The sequence below is a fragment of the Ixodes scapularis genome, unplaced genomic scaffold, assembly GCF_016920785.2.
Source record: "Ixodes scapularis isolate PalLabHiFi unplaced genomic scaffold, ASM1692078v2 PGA_scaffold13__105_contigs__length_92229423, whole genome shotgun sequence".
In the NCBI taxonomy this organism is placed as follows: Eukaryota; Metazoa; Arthropoda; class Arachnida; order Ixodida; family Ixodidae; genus Ixodes; species Ixodes scapularis.
This window is the reverse complement of record NW_024609839.1, coordinates 79166520-79178024: the sequence shown is the minus strand read 5'-3', so window position 1 is coordinate 79178024 and position 11505 is coordinate 79166520. Positions and strand designations below refer to the sequence as shown.

At 47.9% G+C, this 11505-nt stretch overlaps 2 protein-coding genes across 2 annotated transcripts; one reads left to right on the top strand and one right to left on the bottom strand.

The window, feature by feature from the left end:
- The first annotated feature begins 3697 nt into the window (after positions 1-3697).
- Positions 3698-6209, top strand: LOC120839638 (P2X purinoceptor 7-like). Its single transcript, XM_040209932.1, has 3 exons — positions 3698-3888; positions 4300-4521; positions 6056-6209. The coding sequence occupies exons 1-3, from the start codon at positions 3698-3700 to the stop codon at positions 6207-6209; spliced, it is 567 nt and encodes a 188-aa protein (XP_040065866.1).
- Positions 6210-8252: 2043 nt separating this feature from the next.
- LOC121835573 (THAP domain-containing protein 11-like) lies at positions 8253-10478 on the bottom strand. The gene is made up of 2 exons (XM_042289989.1): positions 10060-10478; positions 8253-8567 (listed from the first exon to the last, which is right to left on the bottom strand). The coding sequence occupies exons 1-2, from the start codon at positions 10387-10389 to the stop codon at positions 8472-8474; spliced, it is 426 nt and encodes a 141-aa protein (XP_042145923.1). The 5' UTR covers positions 10390-10478; the 3' UTR covers positions 8253-8471.
- Positions 10479-11505: the final 1027 nt, after the last annotated feature.

Here is an 11505-nt window from a genome sequence, read left to right as displayed (position 1 = left end):
TCGGGTCCAATCTATGAGCCGCATTCAAATATCGTCACTGGGCGGTACTGATACCGCCGAGCTACGTCATCAGGTTTTGCGAAGGAGAGATTGAATGAAAACACTCGGTTTTGTCCTCGAAATTACAGCGCAACAAAGGAGTTTCTTGGTCAGTAGCGTTGCGTGCGAGTATCCTTGAGTCCCACTAGTGCCAGTAAGCTTGTGTAAAGTCAAAAACATTACAATTGAATATCGTTGCACCGCCCCTTTAAACGCGGATAGGCACAAAAGCTCGATTTCGCGGACAGATAAGTCGCATGGTCGAGGCACGCGAGTTAGCTGAAAATTACTCTTGGTGGAATAATTTAGTAGTCATCGCCGCTTTCCTTAGATGATCAAAAGTGATTAGTATATTGCAGTCTCTCCGGAGCCCATAGTTTCAGTTTTGACCGAAATCTCCGAAACGAAAGTTTGACATGAAAAGAACAAAAAACACTGGGAAAACAAAACTACGCTTTGCAAGTTTATGTGCACCGGCTACACTTAACCGTCTCAGTTCAAATACCTATAAAATTGGGCATTAAACAAAAGAAAATCTGTTAAATTGAACGCGCCACCTGTTCAGGCGGCCCGGCCGAGTCGACGCGACCTGGACTCAGCCGCCATGTTTGTTTGGTGGTGGCGCCCCCTATAGGTCGCTGGAGTCGCGAATAAGCAAATGTCGCTGTCTGGGAAGTACAATCGTCTTAGCTTCGTTGAACCTCGCCACAATAACAAGCTTGGAAGGGACAAAACCTAAATATAGCAATTGTTTTAAACTTTTCTCGATTTTACATAGACAGTTAGCCCACTCCATATTTTCACCTGATTTGCTCTTGATGTTAAGTGGGCTATCTCTCGGGATTTTACTGTATGTATTCCTTAAAGGGATGCTGAACCGATATTTGAAGTTGCCGAAATAAGCCCCGGACAAGCTTCCCGGGGCCGCACTATACCTAAAAATGCTATTCATGTAAAGGGATGGAGATCGGATTATTATATTTCTTGGAATGACGAGCGCCGATTGAGCCAGAAGCGCCAGAAGCCTCCGACGCGCGCAAGGCCCTCTGGGATTACTCGCAACGGAACTGACGTGATCATATCGCAACGGAACTGACGTGAACATTTCGAGCTGCCAACGCGCCACAGCGTGGAAGAAAGTTGCGCTTTGAACAATAGTAGACGGATGCCCGTCGCGTTGGAAGTTTGCCAACTAATCCAGCCAAGTAAGCTGCGCACTACCTGCCAGCCGCCCCAGGGCCTCCAGTCCACTTCCGCACCTGCGTCGTAGCGACGGTGGCGACTTCGGTCTGCACTTTGGCCATGACGACGTCTGACAGCAGTGGCAGCGGCAGCGGCGTGCCGTCGGACGAAGAGTACGAAGAACCGCCAAGGAAGAGGCCAAAAGTGGTGCCGTATGCCTGTGACCCATCGGCGTCGTCCGACGACAGCGATATAGCAGCCCCCGAAGCCGTACAAGTACTGCGCGACGAAACATTGCAGGTTTCAACCTGCAATGTTTCGTCGGCAGGCCAAGGCTCTGTAGTAGCGTCGGGCTCATGTGATAGTCTTCGTCTGCGAAGTGGTCCGAGCATAGCCAGCCGCTTTTGGAGGGCAGCCAGGTTGGCTGTGAAGGGCGGGCGGCGCGAATCCATAACTTTCGCAACGTGGGCTTGCTTGGAAACGTATGCACAAGCCTGCCAGTGTAAGAACTGCAGTTCATACAGTCCTGTGCTGCACAGTGCAGCGGCATACCTTGCGAAACTGCTGGATCATATTAGTTGAGCGCCAGACGCTTAGCCAACACAGATGACTGCTGTTCCTGCTGCGTTGTCGTTTTCGTTACCCGCTTCAACAGACTGAGAACGCCAGAGCGATCGGCTCTGGTCGGAAGAACCGAAAAGGTGTCGAGCTTGAGACCTTGGTCGCTTCGGTACCTTGGTCTGAGCAGAGCTAAAAAGCGCGCCGCCGTTACACGTGGTTACACTTCGACCACGGTGGCTTCGACAGCGCCAAGGAGGACAGCGCTGATGTTTGATGCCGCCAAGATGCCGCTTGCTCGCCACTGGCCACGCTCGCTAGGCCGTTCGGCGCCGCATAGGTGTCGTGTCAAAAACGAAATGATGAACACTGTTCGACAAATGTATAAGATAAAATTGCTTTTCTTTAAAAAATATATCTCATCGTTTGCGTTTCGGGACGGGGTTCGCACATCGCATTTCCGTTTCGTCGCGCCACTTCGCGGCGTGGGTGCACACCGGAGCCAACGAGGTATGTCAGAGCCAACTTTGGTGGCTCACCATAGCCGTGTTCTGCGTACTGCAAGTATGATGTTGTCACAAAACGAGCTTTCAAAAAACTCACCAGGTGCACCTTAGAATATTTATTTCCATAAATCATACATTGTAGACAACTTTATTGTTTAAATTACCGTAATTTAAGAGCCATTTGTGTGCTGTAAATATCAAAACGACAAAGAATTTAGATTCTGTTGTTCGGTTCAGCATCCCTTTAAGTCAGTTCTGGCAAAGATAGGCACTAAGGCAGCCTATGCTGACTCAAGCACACTGGAAGGTCCAAGCAGCACTAGCCTAAGCACACAGTGAAGAAGTCTCAGACGGAGTAGAATAGCCAGATGTAGCCGATGACATTCCTGAACTTGTCTAGATCTGCACATGTAGACACGTGTAGGTTAAAGAGACTTCTTGTGGATATCGCGTCATGGATATGTGACAGCTGATGATTTAGTAGCTTCGAAACCAGTGGGAGTGTGGTATTCTATTCAGTGTAAATTCCTTTTGAAAATAAAAAAAGTTATATTGTTTTTTCCTACCAAATTTAATATCTAGCTATTTTTACTCCAAATCTAGCAGTTTTCAGGCATGTGTCTAGCGGGGGAATTCTAATTAGGAGCTGGCAACACTGGCTTCAAGCCTGTGCCATCTCATTTCGCCATTGTTCCTGTGCCGTATAGGCTCATTTCGTTCTGCGATTGCGTCGCGAAAGCGGAAGCCATTATCTCTCAACGAAAAGTTGGACATTCTCGCTGCCATCGACCGGGACCCGAAGCGAAAACAGATCGACATCGCCAAAGAACTTGGATCGCCTGCCTGGTCGGTGAACAAGGTTGTGTCCAAAAGAAGGGACACTGAAGCAAACGCCTTGGTTTTCGGCTCGGCTACCAAGCAAGCCCATGGAGCGAAGCACAGGGAGCTGGAAGATGCTTTGCTGAGCTGGTTTAAAGGGATACTTCAACGAAATTTGAATTTTACCCGCCGTGTACAGAAATAGGTCGACTATGATCCACAATACTCGAAAATGACAACCGCACGTCCGTATTTTGAGCAGATGGCTGTATTTTTCGTTCTAAACGGCCCACTCTGGCAAGCAGTCGGAGAACAGCCAGCGGAGGCCACGTCACATCCGGCGCAGTCATGACGTAGGGCGTCTCAATCAACGATTGGAGGAAAGCTGCGGCGAGGCTGACGTGGTTATGAATTTCGTCACTTGGTGGCGTTCACGAGTAAAGTTATGTTACAACCTATACGTTTGACCTGCCTGCGGTCTGAACGGCCTCACAAGTCACAACCCGGCAAACACGGCCACCCTGTGATCCCAGTGTCCGTGAACCCACTAATCCCGTGCCAAACACGGTAGTCGGTTCGTGCTTTGTGTCGCGATGGCGTGTCGCGGAAACAGAAAAGTTAGCGACACCAGCGAGGACGAAGACATCGCTTCTGCAATGGTGAAAGATCGTCGATTCGGCTTACAGCTGTACATTTACGACCCATCTGCGTCGTCTTCATCTGAAGGCGACGGGGACGGGCCGGACACGCCACCACCAGCCCGTCGTGTGGGCTCCGCGAATTGGTAAGTTTTCTATTTCATTCGCGATCAAGAAATATTTCATTTTTATTTCGTACATATTTTCGCGATTGGCAGGCGCGGCATGTATTGAAACGGCGGGATGTTGCTATGATATCAGGATATGCCTCCATCTTCTTGGTGCCGATCAAGGCTATGCATGCGCACTCTACCTTTACGAATTAGCAGTTGCAAAACATAGATACGCTGTGGCGATTGCCGGCGTGCGGTCGCCTCAGCCCGACAGGCTCCAACGCGCGAGCGATAATAATGGCAGTTTTCGGCACCGAAAACTGCCATTATCAAAGTTTTATGGATGAGGTAGATGTTGCAAACACCTTAGAAAACATCGAGTAAAGTTTCGTAGTGCCCTTGTATTTCCGGCATTCATTCATTGAGCAAAATTTGTCCCAACAGGTGCTCTTGCAACGGCTGCAGAGCGATGCTGACGGACTACGAGTCCCTGTGCTGCCGAGAGGTTGACCGTGCAAGAGAGCTCTGCCAGGACCAGGGGGTGTCCTGTATCACCAAGCACCCCTGGTTCGAGCTCTACTGCCTGAACAGGCCAGTGCTGGACCTGGCGTATGTCACAATGCAATACTTCTGCCCTTTGGATGCGGGGAACCGGACCCAAGAGGAGTATGTATATTCAACTGATCAGTGGTGTAGCCAGGAATTTTTTTTCGGGGTCGGGGCCAAGGTGGCCGGGATGTCCACGACTTGGGGTGCGGAGAGGGGGAGGGGGTTCAAAATGCATGTGTATATTATAGTGTCAGCTAAATATTTGGGGGGGGGGGGGGGGGGGGGGCTGTAGACCCCCCCCCCCCCTTGTTGATCACACCCCTGCAGCTTATTGCAGTCATTCTAGTTGTTACGGCTGGCTTCCACTCCAAATATTCGTGTTTACAGCTACAAACACAGCGTTGGTGTCATGCTTTTTTCAGGCATTATGAAAAATCCTGTCTCTAAAATCAAAATCTTGATATGTGGTCATTTCACCACACTAGTAATATTGATAAATGTCATTATTCTCCTAAGAACAAGAAATTTATACGGTGTGCAAATATTTGAATATGAATCGAACATGAAGCTCTCAAATAATTCTATTTGCAAATCTGATTTCTCATATTAGGTATTGCGAAAGATGTGGTTGGTGCAGCACAAGCGAAATACTTTTTCCTTCCCTCCATTCTAGCAGGCTGTTGTATTGAACTTCCAAATATGCAAAATACATTTTAATTTTACCGGTCCACCCTGGTGTAGTGCGACAGGGTAAAGATAAATTAAAAGCAAGCTTTTGTGCCACTAACGGATACCAATTTTAGGGGGCACTGGAGCGTTTAAAATCAAAACATAGTTAGAAAGCACAATGTGTTACAAGAAAAAAAATGTGATAGGCAATTTTATTTTAGTGGCCACATTGTTATGGCCCAATTAGCATGACTGACCACCAATAATGTTCAGCAGCTGGTAGTGCACAGGAACTTGTATTTGAGCTTGTTACATACACATGGTCTTCTATTCGATGATCGGTTCTTAATTCGATTTAGCTACTACGATTAGGTACTCGCACACCTTTCAAGAAAAAAAAAAGAATAACAGCAGTGTGCTTATCTGGTAACTGCAACACTGTGCATGTAAATAAACAGAATCAGACATCATTTATCTGTTAACTACCACACTGTGCATGTAAATAAACAGGGTCAGACATCATTTATCTGTTAACTGCCACACTGTGCATGTAAATAAACAGGGTCAGACATCATTTCAGAATAATTAGAGAGAGTACCCATGCTTTCAGAATTCCACCAAAAAAAGTTTATTGCTCTTTCCTACAATGACAATCTCGTTACCGTGAAACCGCACAATTGTCTATTGACCACAACATAAATATCGATACTGCAATGAAAAGCCCGAAAAACTAAATGCCAACAAACAGTGAAGATACACTTGTTCAAGCAGTATTAAATATAATTAAAATCCTTCTGCATACAAAATGTTGTTAGAAGTTCCCCATGCTACAGGACAGTAATGATGTAAACTGCGAGATGTCATTGGAGATTGTTGACACTATACAAACGCATAGTAGAAAAGGTCAGAAGCAAATAGTGATTAGCTTTTCCCTCTTTGCTCAGAGTTCAACGCTGGTTTCTGCCATCTCATCTCATTACAGGAAGTACCGCTACACGGCATACCACCAGTTCACCTGGTGGGTGCACAAGAGGCTGGGGCGGGGAAACCAAGTGGTGCTGCCCAGCTGCGTAGTCTGTCGGATTCGGCAAGAATTCCCGTCCACAGATGGGACATACAGGGGGTTCAAAAAATAAAAAAAGTATTGGCCACCTGAAGGACTCGTTTACGGCATGTTTTGTCCAGCCCTTCAAAGACACCTTCATCAATAAAAGACAGCAAATGTCACCAAGCTCTAGGCTCGTAAGTTTAGCAATAGGTTGCAACCTATGAACCTAAGAATGGCTTGCGAGGTCGTTAATGACTAGTAGGTACGATAACGTGAACAGTTAAGTTTTCCTGATTATAATGCATTTTTCATTCAACAGAGCGGAACTTCACCTGTGCTTTTTCAGACTGTTCAGGCAGTGAAGAGGGAGAAGCTAAGTTTTATCATCTACCATAATATCTCAAGAGAAGACCCATCCCCAAAAGATAGCCCACCCTGATTTTCAGCATAACTTCTTATTATCCTAATGGCTTTAGTTGAACTCAATTTTGCACGCTGAAAGTTAGTCCACCCTGTATTTTCGCCTAATATGCTCTCAGTTTTACGTGGGCTGTCTCTTGGTATATTATGGTAAGTCGCTCCTATTTACTGCATAAGTGGTTTTAGTGATAAACATTTGATTTGCAAAAGTAGAAGTTAAAAACTAGCGATAGCTTATTCGCATTAACCGCACTGCACCGTGTGCATGGTGCAACGCCGGCAACCAAGTCGAAGGTCTAGACAAATACATGTATGGTAATTCCAAATTCTCGTATATCTTTGTAGCAAGAACTTGAGCCTCCAGCAAAATTGGCGCATATATCCTGCATATGAGCTTCCATTCAAAGTAAAGCTGCATTTGTCCACAGAAAAGGCAGACTAACATAAAACAAAGTGTCACAGTAGCACCTGAAACTCGAGAATTCCGAGGCAGTCATTGGGTTCAAACGGTTGATTGACCAAAATGAAGTTGCAAGTGTTGCTCGCTGGAAGGACAAAACAAAGAGGTGGGAAAAGGCGGTGGTTCTTTGCCAATGAATGTAAGAAAATTTACATTTGTTATTAAACAGCTGATACGTAGTCACCTTGGAAATCACTGTCTAAACCAGATTTGTAACACTTGTGGTGATCAAGTCTTCAAGCAAGGCACAAAAATGCAGCTGGCAACTGTAGTTCATATGCTTGAGTAAGGTCCAGTGTAAAAAATACCAACCCACTTTGCAAATTAGTTAGTTTTTGTATCATCGTCATAGGATACACCACGGCTTTCACCATCTGCAGGATTATGACTGCTCACCACCAGATGACCAAGCAGCAGATGAGGATGAAAATCGTAATGACCAAGCGGAGAGCAAACTCCGTCTCCGATGGTCTCATTCCCAATGAATGGGCCCGTTCCCAGGTGGCTTGGGAGACAAGCAAGGGTACTACTGAGAAGAATCGCAGAGGATATGGCATGCACACCCGAGAGAAGAGCAAAGTAGAGCTGAGAAGGACAACTACCAGTCTGCAAATTCCGTAAAAATTCCAGTAGTCCAATTGGTCTCGGATGCCTCCTTTGAGAATGCCATGGTCTTCAAACTACCAGCCAAGCACTGTAAAGAGCCACCTCTAGAGGGCCTCCTTACAAGCAACAACACTTCCTGCGTTCCATTCTTGATCATATTCATGAGGCAAGTTGGGATATTTTTTTTTAACCCAACCTCCTTCCTATACCATCTGCCCTGTCCTCGCTAATATCAGCAGCCTCCGATAACCCCCTTTCTTGTCTTTTGGCTCTTGAAACATTTTTACTCTACTACTGCATGTGGCGATCAACATTAGCACTGTGTGAGTGCGTCTGGCAGTTCCGCTTGAAGCAGGTGACACCACGCAGTATAGGTCCCATCGGAGTGCCTTCATACCTGTCGGGGTGCGGGCTCCATCTGTTCGTGTCGGAGCGGTCGGCGAGGCCGCAGGTGGGCAACCCAACGCTCCAGGGGCGCCTATGAACAGACATGAATCAGCATAAAAGTGCATGATCGAGACACAAAAAGCCTTAGAGCAACATTAGCACTGTGTGGATGCGTCTGGCAGTTCCACTTGAAGCAGGTGACACCACGCAGTATAGGTCCCATTGGAGTGCCTGCATACCTGTAAAGGTGCTGGCACTGTCTGTCCGCGTTATTGCAGTGGGGGAGGCCGCAGGTGCAACCAGCCGACATGCCAACACACTTGGAGTCACTGGAGAGATGCAAGAGAGAAGACGGAAGAATGTTAAGGGGGTGTTATTGCTTTTGGCCCAGGAGTATGGGCCCACTGGTGCAGCACTCACAGCCCACACATTGTTACGTTAAAAGACATTCAAGTTACGTCAATAACCTTACCTGTTCTATTTCTTCTCGGCTGTTTCTTCTAGCTCGTTTGTAGGCTCCCAACATGTGTCTGCACCTCCGACCAGGAAGTTGGTGGAATCACGCAGAGGTGCCTGATGCTCAGGGGAAAATAGCATATGATTTACTGGCCATTAAGAAAAATAAAGTGCATGGAAATTTAGAGAGGTGGATGGTTGTCGTTGCAGATACGCTCTACACTGTAGGTAGGAAATCCAGCCAGTGCAGTACTACCGCTACCCCGGGGTTTTGAAGGGACGTCACATACTACTGATATACTACCGCATGCCAGCACAATGTTTATCCAAGTTAAGACTGGTAAGGTAGGGGTCGAACCCTAGATCCTTGAATTGCTGCAGTGCGTGCGTTCGATCCGGCGCTCTAACCCACCTTGCCAAAGCTCTTCGATGATGAGCGGAACGGCTTGAAAAAGAAAGCACGATCGGCCACGGCTGAACCGCATGAAAGCGATTTGGCGAGCGATGAGCTAGGCTATCGCTGGTCGCTGTCGCCTGTCGCGGTGTTCGGTTCTAAATTCCCTGAACACTTTGGTCATCGCCTGGAGGTCGCTGCGTGCGATTTGCCTCGGCGAGTGACGAACTGAGCGACAGGTCTCCTGGAAAATCGCTCACATGCTGGATGAAACAGACAAGCATAAACCGCATGAAAGCGACTTGGCAAGTGACGAGACAAGCAACGGCGACCCGCTTCGCTGTTGCTCGGTCGGTCGCGCGAGGAGGCAAACCGCATGAAAGCGACGGGGGCAAGTGGCCAGGACGGTGAGCGACGTTTTCTAGAAGAGTAAAGCTATACGCACTATGTCGTGCACCTCGATCGGAAATGGCTATAAACACTACGCAGAGAGCTGATGCCATCATGCCATTTGGGTCACCCTTTTCGGACGGCGTGTGTTTAACCGAACCTTACCCCCCTTGCCTGCGTTCAAGCCGCTTCGCGGCGACACTGTGCGGCTGCTAATTGCAAAACTTAACCTGTACACGCCGCTTCGCGGCGTCCAGCCGGCAACCCAAGCCCCGCTGTCCCCTCCTGCACCTCCGGAAAGCGAGTCCCATACCATTCAGTTCTGCAAAATTTCGTAAATATCAATCCTTATCTTTTTTTTTTTTTTCAGTGTTATTTGTAGTAAAGAAATGTCTTAAACATCGTAAATGCCCTACAAAAAAAAAAATAGTGATAAAAAAAAAAAAAAAAAAACTAAGGAAACGTTGCCCTCATTGGGGATCGAACCGCGGACCGCTGCGTATAAAGCAGACACCTTACTATCATGCTACGCCACCTCTTAGGAAACTCGCCGCTGATACGAGCTTCGCGTAGTGCGTAGGGCCATTTCCAGTCAAGGTGCACGACGTAGTGCGTATAGCTTTACTCTTTCCAGTAATCTAAGAACCGAGCGATGCGACTGGCGACAGTGAGAAATCTCCGTCGCTCGTCGCAGATTCTCGACTCCGTCGCTCGTCGCAGACTCTCGACGCCGTCGCTCGTCTCGTCACTCGCTAAATCGCTTACATGCGGTTCGGCTTTCATTGCAGAACTCGGAAATACTCGACAGACAACATGCTCCCTTACCACTCTGCGTCGCTTGTCAAGGGGTTCGCTGCGCTCGCCAGATCTCCGCTTCTTTGAAAATAAACGGGGCAAAACTCCTGGTTTGAGCTGTACTTTCCTCACCGGGAAGCCCAAGGACTCCATCACCCTGGGGCTTCGCACGTAGTCCTCATCACGAAAGTGATAGGAACACAAGCGATCACTCGTAGTTGGAAGCCACGCCGGGGAGGACGGTCGTGCGAGCCGGATCCAAAGCGCACGAAGTTGTTCGTCCTTTGGGAACTGGTGAATAGGTTTTCCGCACCGAATCAGGAGGTTGCCGCAGTCCTCTACCGCACAGTGCCGCACCATCTCGGCATTAGAACGCGACAGGATGATCTAAGCGTTCTAGAGACCGAGGTACGCAAGCGATCGGGCCACCACAACTCAATGCAACGAGTCCACCGTCCCCATCGTCGGGAAAATGGCGAAGGGGTGAAGGCAGAGCAGGCAGCGAAGGCTTGATAATTGCGTTCAGAACTAGAGAAGAGGCGTAATGAGCCGTACTTCCGCAGAGCGGCGCTGCTCCGTTCTTCCAGGAGACAACCCGTGAGACGACCTAGGTCACTTCCCGGCAATGTACCTAGACGGACATTCCAAACGAGGCGTTCGTGACAAACACCAGGTGCTGTTTGGGAATCGTTTAATTCGTTCTAAAATTCGTTTTCGTGACTTTTTTAACAAGATATTGGTGTGTTGGATGTGATACTGCTCCTTTGAACACATATAGACCATAAAATAGGCACCAAAATTTCGTTGTAGTATCCCTTTAAGTAAGCACAAGCTTCTGGAGTGAACCTCGACAGCAACACACTTCGAGAGAAGGCCATGGGGATTGCCAAAATGTTGAATATTCACGATTTCACCACGTTGAACGGATGGATAAGTCGGATCCGAACCCAGCATGGTATTCATACCGTCAGGTGAATAGAGAGGCGAACAGCATCGATCCGGCCACCATTGAGAACTGGATTGCCTTACTCCCGGGCACTGTTAATATCTATTGCCCGTGCGACGTATTCAACGTGGACGAATGTGGGCTTTTCTTCAAGGTTCAGCCGACAAGTCCCTAAGTTTGAAAGAAGAATTCTGCCACGGCAGCAAAGGGAGCAAAGACAGAATAACTGCGCTGCTCTACTGCAACGAAGAAGGATCGGATATGATTACACCATGGGTGGTCGGCAAATGGAAGCAGCCAACATGCCTGAAGAACACTGCCCGACTTCCTTGCGTTTACAAGCAGAACACTAAGGCCTGGATGACCTGCAGTTTGTATAAGGTCTTCCTTCACTATCTCAAGAGGCGACTAGGCCGTAATGGTTGCAAGAGACAGCTGTTCCTAAATAACTGCTCAGCACATCCCAAGGTTCAGTCATTCCTACAGAAGAGCTCGTGACAACATTGCCCAAACGTTTTAAAGGCTGCAAG